Raw genomic sequence first — 16,881 nt, forward strand, 5'->3', positions numbered from 1 at the left:
TTTTGCAAGTAGTGACTTTTTTAAACATCTAAAATGGCACTTTTCTTTCAAAAACTAAACTCATAAGTATAATTCTTAAAAATTAAGAAGGTTTTATTTTAAAAAATAATTTTTCCTAGTAAATTCCTAAGAATTTCCCAAGGATCAAGAATCTATTTTTTTATGTGAATTCTACCTGTAATCATTCCTAGGAATTTCCTAGGAAATTCTTAGGAACCTAGTAATGTTTGTTCACACCTCTAGAGAGCTTAAATGTTTTTAGGAAAATTCCACTGACTCCTAAGAAATTCCTAGGAAATTCCTAGGAATCCTAGAAAGCTAGGAAACCATTTCGCAAGGGTTGTTAATTGTGAACAAGACATTGTTTGACACAGCTTAGTATCTGATGTATGAATAACACATCAGATGTCAGCTATATGAGTTTATGAAAATTTTCTGTAAGATCGTAAGCTTGTCAATGGATAACAAGGTTCCTGCTTTCCTTAATTAAATAATTTTACCAATTGCCAGTTTTCACTTTGTAGCCATCACCAAAACCATTGCACAGGTAAAGTCAAGAATCAAAGAGATAAAATAAGTTAAATATCGATGCAGTCTCGGTAAGATTCAGATCTGTGCGTAGTTTAGAGCGAGAAGTATTCCGATCAAACTGAAAATCTGTTTAAACGTAGTCTTCAAGTAACGACTGACAATTCCTTTCTTTTTTAATTTTGATGACGTTGCGTGAAATGACTCTAAATGGGGTGGATCTGGATAACTTTCGGCCCACCCTTACATGTGTTATAAAAGGTGCTGTTTTTGTATATTACGTGCAGATTTAACTCCATTGCAGGCCTTATATTCGTAGCAAGTTCACTGCTCATATTTTTGTTTTCATGAATGATCCGAAGCAAGTAGCGAAAGTATAAGTGGTAAATTTTGAATCCTTTGTCGCGTGGCTAAAATTTGAATTGTTTTGCTCTACCTGGGTTTTACACACTTCTAAGTTTACACTCATTCATTCGGGATAAAGTGCTTTTGTACTTAACCTACCTATCCAAGTCAACAGCCGCAAGTCCAGCAAAATTTTCTTTGACCAGCTCTTTCATCTTTGCACTCGAATAATTGCCTCCAATTTTGATGTCTTTCACTCTACCCTCGCGATTCAGCAGTACCCACGGATTTCCACGCGGTGTACACTTCGCCTTTCCCTTCAGCCATACGAACACTTTACTCGTTGACTTTCTTATCGGCTGAGGTGACCCGAAAAGGCGAGATGTAGGTGACCGCCCACAAATCCAGTTTCGATGCCGGGCTACTTCTAGCTAGTCAATTTTTCTTTTAGCTTTTTCTTGAACAAAGATGAATGTCTACGAAAGGCAGACTATAATTTTTTCTTTAACTACTAACTTTCATTGATCTTGTTATTTTCTTGTTTTTTCTTTCTTCTTTTTATCGTATGGTGCGAACCACATAATCTTTGCAATTCTAGGAAGTTTGCAGTTCGACCTATTTCAAAGATTTGTTTATTTAAAATTACTGTCGTCTTTAGCGGCAAAATCAATAAATTGAAAATGAAGGATTCTCCTAGAACCTGAAGACTCGAGGAAAAGGAACTCAAGTGAGAAAAAAAAATAGGTGATAGTAACAAAGGCTTTGTGTATTAAATACTGTTCTCCAAAACAAATCTCACAAAAGGCACTTTAGCGGCATGCTGCAAGATCAATAAATTGAAAAATGATTCTGCTAGAGCCTTAATACTCAAGGGAAGAGAGCACAAGTGTGAAAACACAATAGTTGATACATACATACATACATAAATAATTTATTTGGTAACGCAGAGTGGTTGCTGGCATCATTAAGCTGATGTGGGCCTGCGATAAATCTAACTTCTATATAATTAAAGTAATTACAAAAAAAGTAGAAAAATCCTCGCATAAATTAAGATATGAGTAGTGATTCAAATTGGTTTATAATCCTAGCATAAATTTCAATACAGGTAGTAAGATAAAATTCCTAAAAATATTTAAAATTCACCAAATCCTTGTTGCCAGCTAGAGCAGTTTGATTAAAAGATATCTTTTCAATAATTGTTGAAAGAGAACGGAGTTTGTTCTTAAACCTCTTATTATCCTCTATGTTCTTGACTGAATGAGGCAAGGAATTCCACACTATTGCAGACCTATGTCTAAAACTGAGACAGTCTTCCAACATTGGAGTTTGGTACCTCAAGAGTTAGTTTTAAATTGGCCCTCATATTTCGTATATTTGGACTTTTCCTAATAATTCTTACAACCTGCTCAGGACAGATCCCATACAAAGCTTCGTGTGTCAGAGAAAGGAGCCTCATCTTCTACAAATAATTTCCAAGATATATTTCCAAGAAGATGGTACCACTGATTGGGACTTAGCATACCTCCATGTTGTTTGAAGATAATTTGGATATATCAACAAAGTTGAAATGGTAAATTGGCCACCGTAATGATTACAAAAGCTGACGTTTCGAGCGTTAGCCCTTCGTCTTTCGCTCCGACGAAGGGCTAACGCTCGAAACGTCAGCTTTTGTAATCATTACGGTGGCCAATTTACCATTTCAACTTTGTTGATATATCCAAATTATTTCGTTACTCCACCGACGCAGCCCCAAACAGTTTCTTTCGAAACTATCAGCCTTTATTGTTTGAAGATAAGTTTGGCAGCCCCCAGGTGAGTTTTCTCTAAAACACCTCATTTTTCTTACCCCATACACAATTTCCATAAGTGATGCTTGGTAAAATTGTCTTAAAATATATGGACTCCAAGATATGAGAGGGAACGCTTTTAAAACTGCGCAGTTGCTTTACCTTTTTGGCCATAGATATTGATAGATCTCTAATGTGGTGTCCCTAGCTTAACTTATTCATAAACCCAAGACAGTATGATTTGCTGAAAAAGTTAATGACATGACCACCCAGTTTGACTGGTCTTACAAGACCAATGAAAACATTACGGGTGAGAAGCAAAACCTCAGTTTTATCGGGATAAATTGTTAAAGTGCACCTACACCCAAAAAATTTTTTTCGCTTAACGAAGTAAGCTTATTTTTTTTAGTATTTCTGCGCAAAAATTTTTTTATTTGCTCAAATCTTCAATTTTCTATGCCCAGTCAAAATACGGAAAATCGGCCGCCATCTTGCCCCATGACCGAGTTTAAAGAGGAATGGCTCTAGTGGGTAATGTGACGTCAAATCGAGAACACGAAAGTCTGCATTTCACACATTTTCGCTTGTTTGGGAAGGTTGTAGTCGATAATTGTCCGAAAATATGCCGACTAAGTGTGTTGTAGAAGGATGTAGCAACGTGCGAAATTTGCAAGAGGGTATCACGCTTTATAAATTCTTCGTACAACACACCTAGTCGGCATATTTCGGACAATATCGACGACAATCTTCCCAAACAAGTGAAAATATGAGAGATGCAGACTTTCGTGTTCTCGATTTGACGTCACATTACCCGCTAGAGCCATTCTTCTTTAAACTCGGTCGTGGGGCAAGATGGCGGCCGATTTTCCGTATTTTGACTGGGCATAGAAAATTGAAGATTTGAGCAAATAAAAAAAATTTGGCGCAGAAATACTCAAAAAAATAAGCTTACTTCGTTAAGCGAAAAAAATTTTTTGGGTGTAGGTGCACTTTAAACAATTCCTGTTACACTACTTAGCTATTTCTGTTAAAGAAGTTTGGACCTTAAAGGCTGAAATCATCGATGGAATTGCCTATACAATATAGGGTTGTGTCATCAGTAAACATTTCCGTCTTTCCACAACTAGGCACCTCAGGCAGATCATTGACGTAAATACTAAAAAAGCCTGGGGCCAAGTACTGTCCCTGGGGTACGCCAAACCTGATGGTCACCTCATTAGATCTTTGCCCCTTGACCTCAACAAACTGATTTCTCTCAGATAAGTAATTTTCAATCAGATTGTTTTGGTTCCCTGATATTCTACAGGCTTGGAGTTTGAGGGCCATCGTTTTATGACAAATGTAATCAAATGCCTTTTTAAAGTCTACAAACAGTACCCCCACAGTTTTGTTTTTATCCAGTTCTTGTCTCCAAACTTCAGTCAGGTGCAGCATTAAGAGTTCTATTGACCTGCCAGTTTAAAAATTCCACTGGCTTTTGTTGGGCAAGCCTCCCTTGTTAAAATGGCAGTCAATGGAATCTCCTATTTGCCCTCGTACAATTTGCTAGGAATAAACAGTAGAGGAATAAACCTAAAGTCACCTCTTTTAGAGCTATGTACCTTTTTGGGTACAGCTTTCCCTTTACTCAGCTTCCATCGAGGAAGGTAACTTGAAGATTTTAAACTTACTTCCATCACATAAGACAGGCCAACTGCTACAGCATCTCCTTCAAGTTTGAGTCCCCTTGAGGTAATGTTGTAAGGGCCACATTCTTTTCCAGGCTTAACTCTTTTATCGATAACCCTTTTAGTCTTGTGGACATTAAATTGTACTGGCTCAATAGTAGGTGTAGTTTGGTAAACGTGCTGATGTTCATTAGCACTGGTATCTGTTAGAATATCATTTGCAAGCCTCTCACCAACTTTAGAGAAGAAGTCATTGAAGCTTTCAGCCTTGTCTTTAACATTTATTGTAATAATTCCATCCTCATTTTTAATTGCACTCACGCTGCCTTTTGATTTGCCTTGCATTTCACAAGCGTACCAACCTCCAAAAGTCACCTGAGCTCTTTGCACTTTCAAATTTAACTTTCCAATATTCAGCTTCAGCTTCTCTCATGATCTTACTACACGATTACGTTGTTTGCTATACTGTTTCCATGCATCTGTATCACTCGGGTTCTTTTGAACTTCCCTTAACAAGACATATCTCCTATTCATCTCCTTCCTGATATTGCTATTCATCCACTTCAGTCCATTGGTGCGAATCTTTATTTTACTGGATTTTAAACGCTCATTCATTGTCTTTATACAAATACTCCCAGGCCCAAGCAACATAATCCACATCATCAAAAGTTCCACAAATACTCCAGGGTGATGTATCGAGGTCCTGTCTGAGATGGTCAGAGTTAAGGCTCTTGAAATCAGTTACTTATTTAATCACAGGACTTTACTTTTGCCTTCGCAAATTCACCAAAGCATATTCAAGATGAAAATCAAAAATCCCTGGGTCATGACCGCCTGCAAGTTTCACCTTGGATTTATTGGATGTAAAGATTAGGTCTATGGTTGTGTTTGAAGATTCCGTAATCCTACTCGGTTCTTTAATCACATTCTCTAAACCAAAATGTCTAGCCACTTTTAACAAGCGCTCCCCCATACTTGTCTTGATATTGTAGTCAAAGCCACCCATGATCATAATGTTGAATATTCTCAACCAAAGATCGTCCAAGATTGCTTGGAGCTTGTAGAAGAGCTTACCGTGGGTTGGAGGCCTGTAGAAGGTTCTTGTAGAAGTCACCTTAGCGACACGCGATAGGAAAAGGATGCTGCTATAACATAAAGATTTAGGAGAAAAGAAAACAGATCTGCAAACAAATTACGTTATACTAACAAATGCTATTAAAGCTAAATCCCAACGTTGTTTTTAATCTGTGCCACGAAAGAAATAATAATAATGATAGCATGAAATAGAGCTTCACGACGTCTTTTAAGTGTTAAACTATAAAATGAAACGTACTGTGTTAATGATAAACGAAGGAAGGAAAGATGAACGAAAACTGAAAGAAAGCTGAAACACTCAAATATACCTAAATTGTGAAAAAAAGAAAAAAAAGGCGAAGACTTAGTGACTGCCCAAAAATCCAGTTTCGATGCCGGGCTATTTCTCGTTCGCAACTTTTTCTTTTAGCTTTTTTTTTTAACAAAGACGGAATGTCTACAAAAGGCAGACTATAATTTTTTTCTTTAACTGATAAGAACTTTCATTGATCTTGTTATTTTCTTGTTTTTTCCTTTCTTGTCTTTTTCTTATGGCGCGAACCACATAATCTCTAGAATTTTAGGAAATTTGCAGTTCGACCAGCATATGGTCTTTCATTCTTTCTCTCTTTCTTTCTCTCCTTCTTTCTTTCTCCCTCTCTCTCCTTCTTTCTTTCTCTCTTTATTTCTTTCCTAAAAAACGGACCTAAAACATACCTCGAAAAATTCCCGAGTTCACAAATTAAAATCGACAATTTTTCCAGAACATGACCACTCTCGCTCGCCCCAGGCTCCCTCCCAAATCGAGGCACGGTTGCAAAATCGAGGCTCGATTGGAAAATCGAGGCACGATTGCAAAATCGAGGCTCGATTGGAAAATCGAGGCACGATTGAAAAATCGAGGCTCGATTGGAAAAACGAGGCTCGTATGTCGAAGCTTGGCAAAACGAGGAATCGTGGTCGTTTTTGATCAGGTCCTTTTGGGCTCGTTTCCCAGAAAACTTGAGTGATCCATAATTGGGATATATCAACAAAGTTAAAATGGTAAATTGGCCACCGTAACGATTACAAAAGCTGACGTTTCGAGCGTTAGCCCTTCGTCGGAGCGAATAGAGGAATTGTGGGTTGTGCGTGCTTTTAAAGGTGGAAAATGGAGCTACGTTATTGGTGAGAACATGGCAACGAGAAAAACAAGAATAAATTTGTGGAATGAAAAGCGTTCGTTGATCCCTGTGGGATTTAGACTGCCGGTTTGAAAGATGAGCTTTTGTTCAAGATTTTTACGGGAAATATTAATAGTCAATTTTCATAACAGTAATCAATATATGCTTCGACTGGGCAATATACCAGAAACGGAATTTTGCTACTAATATCGAGTATTACCTAAACGGAACAATGTAGGTCTTAGGCGACGAAATATAACTCAACATTCTTTTTACAGTTACATATGCGTGTATTTTCAACTTTTCTTTTCATACAGTATCTATATATAACTGTCAGCACGTTCTCTGTTGTCGATTCTTAAATATTACCACTCATCGAACCTCTTTTCAAGTTCTATCGTGACGTACATGTGTTGTAGGAATCAATGATAATAAAGAATATATGTATTTCAACTGAAAAACTGGTCTCTTTTAAACTGAAAGTCTGCACTGATGTTTAAGGCAGATTTATCTCTAACGGTAAAACACTTTAAGCTACTTTATCTGGTAGAAGTAAATAGCCCACCAATGTGTCGCGTTATGAGATGTCATAAGATTGCGTCATATGACGTTATGTGAGTACGTAAGCAGGAAAGGCGAACGTGGATCCCTTTGTACGCTGGATAAAAAGGTTTGTAATATCCTTTACCTTCTTTAGTACTGAACTGGATCTTATTTAACCTACTTTTATTGTCGTGAGAAATAAAAAAAAAAAACAGCTATTGACAGACTAGGTCAGAAAAATGGCGCGGGAAATGAAAGTAGAGAGGAAGTGAATCATAACTAAATACCTTATGGTTACTGAGCCAGGAGGACTACCCATTTTGTTGTGCATGCCTTCTCTGTAGTTAAAAATAATGTGTTGTAGCGCGAGAGTAACGCACTCGTTATTTGGTTACGTTTTGTCCTAAACAAAGTCCACAGGGAGTTTTTTTTTTTTTTTTTGCGGCAAGTTAGGTCGGCTTTTATCGGCTTATCGTTAACAGTGAGTTAAGAGTCCTTTCATTAGTTGACTGACAGCGTCATTGATGAATGCACATTAAATCTACACCATATTGATCACTGAAACGCGCTAGAATGTTATAAGAACGAAACTAAATAATGAGTGTAACCCTTTTTAAATAGTATTATGAGGACCGAATGATAGATAAAAAGACAGTGTTTTTACAGTGAGCAAAGGCGTGTATAGTTAAATTACCCATATAGTGTAGGCTACTTCTGCTTCGATTGAGAAATCATTAACGGAGAGTGAAAGAGTCATTTTAAAATTATTGTTACTTGACAAAGTCGTTAATGATTGCGCACGTTGTCTTCGACACGATTGTCTGTCATTAAAACGTACTCTCCACTTTTTAGAACCAAACGCGGTCAAATTACGGTTTCAATACTGATACTATCATTACGACCGCGTCATAGATCAAAAACTATTTTCTTAAAACTAGAGAAAGGCCTACATCGTGGGTTAATTAGGCCTAAATTGACCAATATGCCAATTGTTAACATTGAGCTCAGACCTTTTCAGTTCCCTGACAACGACGTCAATAAATGCTCACCATATCTCCCACACAATTATTGATCATCACATTATACCAAGAAATAATAATGAGTGTAACCTTGAGCAATCGATAAAAAAAACTATGATCTTGAGAACTAGAGTAAAGGCGTGCGCAGTTAAATAGGCTTGCGCAGTTAAATAGGCCTGCGCAGTTAAATAGACCTGCGTCGTAGATCACTTCGTCTTTTATTGACCGCTTGTACACGTACAGTGAATTCAAAGTCCTTTCTACAGCTACCTGACAGCTTCGTTCAGTGAATGCGCAACAGATTGTCCCCACGATTAACGATCACTGAAATGCCCTCTCGTTAGGCCGGAATAATCTCTCCTTAAACTGATAACGTCATTAAGGAACGTGCACCTTATTTTCGACACAATTTTTAATCACTGAAAAAGTAAAAGTTGACTTTTAGTATGTAGTTAACCTGTAGTACGTTTTCACTACACAAATTCTTACTTGTGGCCTTGGTGTCGTTTTCAAGGTTTACGTTAACAAAATAGTTATCCATAGTTAACTTTTAGTACCTTATGTACTAAGAATTAACTTTTAGTATTTAGTTCATGTTTAGTACATTTTGTACATGGTTGAACATTTTGATTATACAAATTCTTACTGTCTAGCCTTGGTGTCCTTTCCAAGGTTTATGTTAAAAAATAGTTAACCATAATTAACTTTTAGAACATTATGTATTAAAAAATTTACTTTAAGGATTTAGTTGATGTTTAGTACGTACATCATTGAACATTGTGACTATACAAATTCTTACCGACTGACCCTCGTGTTATTTTTTAGGCTTAAGTTAACAAAACGTTGTTAAGAAATAATAAACGTTTTTGTTTCGTGGAGAAATTCTATTATTGATCATTAAGTTAATTTATCCGCTAATGAGATACATTATAGCGATATCATAATACTAATGTAAGTCATTTTGTCAGCTGTAGACCTAGCCGACTCACTGGGTAAATATCAAATTGTTTCGTATACTTTATTATCTGACCATTTCATAACAATGTGACTTCCTTTCAGGATTCGAACGCACTTTTTTGATTGTCTGACAGTAAAGTGGTCTTTAAAGATGTTTGATAACATTAAACCAAAAGCCCACAACTGACGAAACAGGTTTTATAAGATGATTCTTTGATTCATGATGTTTTTCTACTATCTTATATCTGCCTGATATAAAACATAATTAATCATGACCATTTCACACTCCTTATTCCCACTCGAACGATTTCTCTGTCTGAGAAGACATGACGTTACCCGTTACAGCAAGCACATTACTTCCTATTAATTGTCTTCGGGTTTAAAACATCAATTTTATGCTATATTTATTTAGTTGAAGACGATCACATATAAGTATGTACATTATAGTTACAAACGTTTAATTTAACTAGCAGAATTTAAAGAAAATTATGTCTCGTCACTTACTGATTTATCATTTCCTTATTGACTACAGCCGTTGTCGGGAAAAGAAACTATAGTTGTTCCACGCGTCCCTATAAGATTAATCCTATCCCCGACCGTTTCTTGTATTGTTGGTGCTATTGTTAACTGTCATGCTGTAACTCGTGCGTTAGAAAGGAGATATTGTCGAACAAAACTGGTGGATATCATATAATGTTGATCTCTCAACTTACTTTGCCAGGGAAATTTCATTAAAAGGAATGTACTTAAATGATGTGTTCTTCTTTTCTTTTCTTTTCTTGTAAGTGCGACAAATGTAGTGCTCGCCGGTGCAACTGACAAATTCGATTTAGGTTGAAGTTGTAACTATGAACGATAACTATACTAACTATTAACTACGAACACGTGAAAAAATCTAAGAACAAATTATTACGTTCCGAGTGTAGATCTCGTAGCTCAAGTGTCCCTTAAAAATGAACGAGAAAAGGAGGCAGTCCCTCACTTAGCAAACGAGCAAGAACCTGACGCAGCAAACCATTTTCAAAACGAGCCGGTTTCGCCCGTTTTAACAACGAACGGAACCGAATCGTTTTGAAAACGCTCCTCGTTTGATATAGTTTTCAAAACGAGCTTGTTTCAGAAGTGGTCTCGATCGGCGACGTGTAAACGACGGGCGTAACGTCTTCGAAAGCTATGCGATTACAAATGAACCCTGTCTGTGTAAACAGTGCCTGAGATATGCCTTCTTGTTCTTAACCACTTATGCGTGGACCAAAACCAAAAGATCAAAACTATAAATTTACCAAAATAACACGTAGGCGCAAAAGGGCGAGACCTAACAAAACAAAAGGTAAACCTAAAAATACTCAAAATAGCAATCTTTTAAAATACTCTACAACATTCAATGGGCGGGAAAGAAGGACGGCTTGTATTCGAACCAGTAACATTAAATTTTCATGATCTCTTACTCAGGGGGTAGATCATGCGATTTAACTTCAGTTTCAAGACAGAAATATATCTAAGATTTTCAAGAGCATTAAAAGGCATTACTCATCAAAACATCTAGGCTAAAAAGCAATTAAAATCGACCGAAGATTTCATGAAACAAAGCAAATCTTAAATTTATGTTGTAGAGTATTTTAAAAGATTGCTATTTTGAGTATTTTTAGGTTTACCTTTTGTTTTGTTAGGTCTCGCCTTTTTGCGCCTACGTGTTATTTTGGTAAATTTATAGTTTTGATCTTTTGTTTTTAGTGTGTGCTTGAACTGGGCTTAGTTCGGGGATTTCTTTCTTACCGTGCTAGACATTTTAATCGCTTGATATGCTTGAGAATAATTAGTTTCATAGATGGTCATGTTTGGGTTGGTAAAACTGACATTGAGTTCTACCCATACTGTAGATCCGGTTTGTGCGCGTGATTTTCATCTGCGGCTCGATCATTGGCGTTTAATTGGTTCCTTGGTGCTCGCCAAGTGCTTCGGAGCGAGCCACCCAATTTTCCCTTTTGCAAAACAACGAATACACTATGGAAACTCCCACGGTCAGCTAACCCAAACATGTCTATGATTTTTGCATTTAATACGTGGGCACTCCTTGCAAAAAGTAGAAAAAAAGTAGCAGCTGCAGTAGTAGAAGAAGAGATCTGAAACGTTGTAGTAGGTAAGAATAAAAAGAGAGAAGAGTCCAGAGTCTCAGTACTTCTCGTTAAAAGCCAAGCGAGGGGTAAAGCCCCCCAACATTTAGCTCACCAAAAAAAAAAGACGAAAGGTTTAATATGAGAGTAAAAATAACAAAATCAGAGAAAGATATTTAATTTCTTTGTTCGTTTAGGGCATGTTACTTGTCAGATCGGTCCTCTTGTGCGCCTAAATGTAATTAACCCATCGTATTTTGTTAAAAAAATAGCACTTTGTCACCGAGAACTGAAAGTGCGTATTTGCTAAGAAATACGTTTTCCGAAATAAACTGTGAAAAAAGTCTTAAATTGAATTATTCGAAAATGGAGGCAGTTCGTCTTTCAAAGCGCAAACCACAAGTAGAAAAATTATTTTGTTACAAAGAAAAGAACGAGTTTTATCAGGAAAAAACGATTCCAGCACCTTCAAAAAAACCTTAAACTTTAAGGTCGAGGTTATATCATAGCCTACGACAGGATTTTGTTTAAAAATTGACTTGTGAAAGAATAAAAAGTATTTCCTATTGTCGAGGACTTGGGTGGAAACTTTCTATTCGTAAATGACCTTCGGAATCTGCAAAAATCTAAAATTTATTGTTTTTTTTTGGGTCTTTGTACCTACGACTGAGTATTTGCTACGATTGTCGAACAGAACACGCGGTATTTCCCTCACAATGCTTAACATTCTCTGCATTTCAGTATAGCTGCCAAAAGAGAAGTGTAAATTTAAGCTGGACATCAACAACACAAATTTTAAAGTTTTCTGCATGATGAAAAAATGCAAAAGGAGAAAAGGTAACAATCTAGGGAGAAAGAGAGAGAGAGAGAGTTGAAAAGAAATGCGAGGATGGACAACTTCTGGCGTAAAAAAGATAAAAAAAACTTAATAAAACGTTTCGATGAGAGACCTTCTTCAGTTATTTACAACTTTTGAATAAAAAAGAGCTTTAACTAAGATCGAGATGCTAGTGATTACGTAATTACAGGTGACGACTAATAAACTAGACACAAAATCACGTGAAAGAGCAGAAAATGGTTCTGCAGAATAAGCTATTAACAAGCAATAACATTGTAACGATACGAGAGAGGGTAAAATATGTATAAAATACTCGACTGGGGGAGTGGTTGGCACTATGAAAAACAACTACTAAGAATGAGTAGAGTAGCGGCAATCGAGCACGGGAGATCCTCCAAGTGCCCAGCCGTGGATAGTCGTGAAAGTAATTATCTTGGTAGTTTAGACTTAAGAGAAGATAGAGGAACTTTATTTGTGAGCGGAGAAGAAGAATTGGAGAACTCTCTCAGGTCGCAGCTAAGATTATTGTAAAGTTTAGTAGCGCTTAAGGCAAGTGTGCGTTTCCCAGAGTTGCTAAGTGGGTATGGCACCTTTAAGTCAAAGGGAGAAGCTTTTATAAAACTCCCCAAAGGTCCACGTGAATTAGAAAGAAATTGAAATCTGTTCCTGAGGCAATTGGGAGCGTTTGGATTAAAGATTACATTTAAGAAGAGAAAACTTTTCCTGTATTTAATGAGTTAAAAAACGGGGATCCACCTTAGTTTAGAATTAAATATAGAAGCCTAAGAGAAGTCAGCATCAAGGAGTACACGACTAGCACGCTTTTGGTGACGCAAGAAGAAGTGGTGGGAACAGTTACCCCTGGCAGCAGATTAATATCTCAAATAGTTGTTAACACAAGAATTATTAGATCTTAAAGCATAGTCAAAGTTAGAAACGTCATAGGCAAGGTGCGAAAAATATTTTGGCAACAGTTTTAGCTACACAACTTCGCCTGTTCCTTTTCGTAAATCAGGCCGAGCCTCTACGGCCATTGACCCCCGCACAGCGAGAAAAAAAGCACATCTCCGTTAAAGGGGTGATAAGGAAAATCATTGAAGTGCTCTCCTCCTTGGATACTTGGGACATTTATGATATCTTTGTCGGTGGATTTCATCTGTTACTTTAACTTGAACTTTTCCCTTCGATGATCAGAATCTTCCTCTAACACAGTCTCCGCCGCTTCTACAGAATCAAAGACATGGGAAATGGGTAAGGAAGGTTTAACTCTTTTTTTTCTTTTAATTTTAAGTTCAATTACGACTATTTGATAGAAAGAAGATTCCAAAGGCAGGTAGGCGAGGGCAAATTACCATGTAATGTTGACGGATCAACTCGACATCTATTATATTTACTTCTTCATTCGTTACTGGTATGATACAAATTCTCAAGTACAACTTTTTATCAATGCACCAACGAATAACAATGCAAAATCCTTTTGAGAACATCAGTAACTTTTACATTATGTGCCTTAAACTCGAAAACGGGTTCAAGGTCCCCAATTTTGTTGTTGTTGATTTGCAGTCAGCCTGACCAGACTCATCTTTCTAGGATGAGGGCTCTGCACTTCAATTTTTCGATATGCTAACATGGCATTGCCTATAGTTCAGACAGAAACTTAACTTGCTGATTTCAACTCTGCAACAAAAAGTGTGGGTCACCTTATTTGCTTTAGCGTGACGGGCACCAACATGCAGCGTTAAGGGTGTTGCTAAAAAGGATATAACATTTTTACAGTAACTTTTTAAGCATTTGCTCAAAACCGTTTTTCACAAAACAAAGCAGAAATTTTTTTTTTTAATGGTCCCATTGTAGAATTGGTGGTGGGAAATAACAGAACTGTTTTTAGCCACCCTCGTCGAATCGATTATTTGAGGGCAAATCAATTTAGAAACCAGCAATTATCTGTGGCAGAAAGCGATAGAGACAAAATGCCTTATTGCATAAAAAATACATGATTTGAAAGCTGCGGCAGGGGCGAAGCCAGGATTTCTAGGAGGGGGGGTTCTAAATTGATTCCACCAAAAATTAAAACGGTTCTAAAATCTTTACATTAGGTAAGTACAAGACTTGGCGTTTACGCTACGCAAACAGAAGACGCCTTGGTTGCCGTTGAGCGAACGTGCTTATCACTTCTTCGATATATATATCTCGGTGGTAATTGATGTTTATCAACGCCAGCCCAGACTCTCGCTCGCTTGACATGGTCGACCTCAGGTATGTTTTTAACCCTCTTAGTGTATTGAATGAGTGCTCACATTCAGCTGACGTTATCGACAACGTGCACAAAATGTGGATCAAGGTGTGAATGTTAGGAAAGAACTCTCGATAGCATGGTGCGAGTGTCTGAGCTGCACTGGTGGGACGATCTGCATCCTCAGTGCTGCACCACTTTCTCTTCCATCGCAGGAGCTCTACATCAACAACATGAGGAGAAGCAAGGTTGTTCTCGTAAAACTCTAGCGCTGCTCCAATGTCAGGATGTCTGTCTCTGACGGCTACCAGCTCAGGAAGAAGATTAAATAGGCTGGACAAGACAGCATCATTAGTAGGATTGAGGTATGTTTTCATCTCTGATAGTAGATGGTCTAGAAGGGGAATAGCAACTGCCCTCTTGTAGTAATCAGATGGTGTCTGGGTTTGTACATTGTCGCGATGCTGCTGCTGATTGGTTCGGCGCGGTATGGAAGGCACAACACCGACATTTGCCGTGGTAGTGACCGCCAGATCAAACCACTTGGTCCAGATGTCTTCGGTCTCCTCGGTTCTGGGATTAGAATTTTATTTCATCAAGAATCGATGTTAGGGCCGGGAAAAGTGTCTTCATTCCAATTCCTTACGCATCATCACTAAATATTTCGCTGTGCCTACCTTTTTGGTGAAAAGAATGCATCGATCTTTCCCAATCGGGACATTGTTTAATACGAAAACAACCAGCTCGAACAACACCAAGTGTTGAATGTCATTGAATGGATCGTCTACTATTTCGTGGGCATTTCTGCAATACACACGTTCATGTATGTGTGCACGATCCTTCGCAGTAAAGCATTATTTAAGCAATAGTGAAAATCAGACCTGAAAAAAATTCAGGCCTGTACGGGATTCGAACCACTGACCTCTGCGATACTAGTGCAGCGCTCTACCAATTGAGCTAAAAAGCCAACTGGGAGCAGGCCATCAAATGAACACACGTTCATCTTGTCACAAAGGAATCCCAACCACAATGACATTCACTGTACTTATTAGTTGTCTTTACACTAAAGCCAAGATAAGCTAAGAAATATTTCAAGACAAGTAAATTTTAATTAATTCAAGTAAAATATAGCTTCACACACAACCGATTCTTTTTAAGTTCAAGTTAACCGAGGGCTATTTTCCCACGCAACATGATTAAGATTGAGTGATACGTCTCGCCTTTTTCAAAGCTCAAAAAACGCAAGTCAGCTAAGTCGGTCTTAAGGATGGTTTTCAAGTCGCTTGAAACTTTCTTGAGTCTTTTCAACCTTTCGACTTTAATGAGATCATGCAAAGTAAAGTTGTTTGAGATTTTACTTAAGCCTTCACACACGCGTTTTTGGTTCAGTAGAACTTAGCAGCTCTTAAGTCTTACTTAACGGCCTAGTGTAAAGACAATCATTGTAAGCATAGAAAAATTAAGAATTTCAGGAATCGAGAGTCCATTACACTCTTTTTGAGATGAAGTGACTGAGGAGAGGGGGGTTCCTTGACGCGAGAGGGGGGCTTTCGAACCCCTGGAGCCCTCCCCTGGAGCCCTCCCCTGGCTACGCCCCTGTGCGGACAGTATAAATAGCTTCAGGCGTTGTTCAGCGCAGAAACTATTAAGCGGAGAGCATTTGTATTGAGTAAACTCAAATTTTAAAGTATACTTTTAGGTCTTTTGTGATTGATTCTAACCACAAAATGTTTTATTTACCTGTTATTTCTTCTTCTCCTTTTTAACTTATATGTACCCTAAATATTGTAGTTAGACATTTTCACCGAAAAGACCAAGTTGGGAGTTACAATAAACGTATGTATGTGTGTATGTAACCATGAGAACCTGTCGAAATTAAAGATGGTCATTTTAGGTAGTGCAGATGTCCCCTTTGCTCACCAATAAAACAGGTACTAAAGCTGTATATGATGTACAAATTTCAAGTTAGTGGCAAGCTAAATATATGAAAATTGTAGTAGTCAATTAATCGTATCTTTATTGCGCTAAATTTGAAGTCAGCTAACATCGATTTAAGTAACGTCCTTGAGGAAAACAATTTTAAATGGTGTTTGACAAAGCAACTTTAAAGCGTGCTTTAGGCTTGGTGTGAATGGGGCACTATATTGAAGTAAAGGCATCATTAGTCCGGCTATTATCATAGTCTTTTATGAAGTCTGATAGCTATGCATTTTTCCAAGGCAAAATAAAGCAGTCTTTAGGAAAAAAGAAAAAAGAAAAACAAAACAGAACAAAACAGAACAAACAGAACAAACAGAACAAACAGAACAAACAGAACAAACAGAACAAACAGAACAAACAGAACAAACAGAACAAACAGAACAAACAGAACAAACAAGAAAAGGAAATACACACTCAGAGTCAGTAGTATGGATCGAGTGAGTCAAATTTTAGTCCCGACCAAGAGCGTTTGTTTAGGCCAACGGAACACCAATTAAAATTTTTTAAGTAGATTGCTTTTTGCATAGTTTTCTCGTAAACCTAACGATGTTTAAGACCTATGAATGATTGGAAAATGATAAATTAGTGAGTCCCTGAGATTTTTCGCGGAATGAAAAAACTTGCACCATGCCG

General features: G+C 37.5%; 1 protein-coding gene across 1 annotated transcript in view; it reads right to left on the reverse strand.

Annotated features, from left to right (window-relative positions):
• Positions 1-13,020: 13,020 nt before the first annotated feature.
• Positions 13,021-16,881, reverse strand: part of LOC111332010 (uncharacterized) — a 42,359-nt gene continuing 38,498 nt past the window's right edge. Inside the window, exon 11 of the mRNA XM_088730870.1 lies at positions 13,021-13,259. Within this exon, the coding sequence (XP_088586996.1) occupies positions 13,195-13,259 (65 nt within the window). The 3' untranslated portion in view covers positions 13,021-13,194. The remainder of the gene's footprint in view (positions 13,260-16,881) is intronic.

Source organism: Stylophora pistillata, chromosome 8, assembly GCF_964205215.1.
Source record: "Stylophora pistillata chromosome 8, jaStyPist1.2, whole genome shotgun sequence".
Lineage (NCBI taxonomy): Eukaryota > Metazoa > Cnidaria > Anthozoa > Scleractinia > Pocilloporidae > Stylophora > Stylophora pistillata.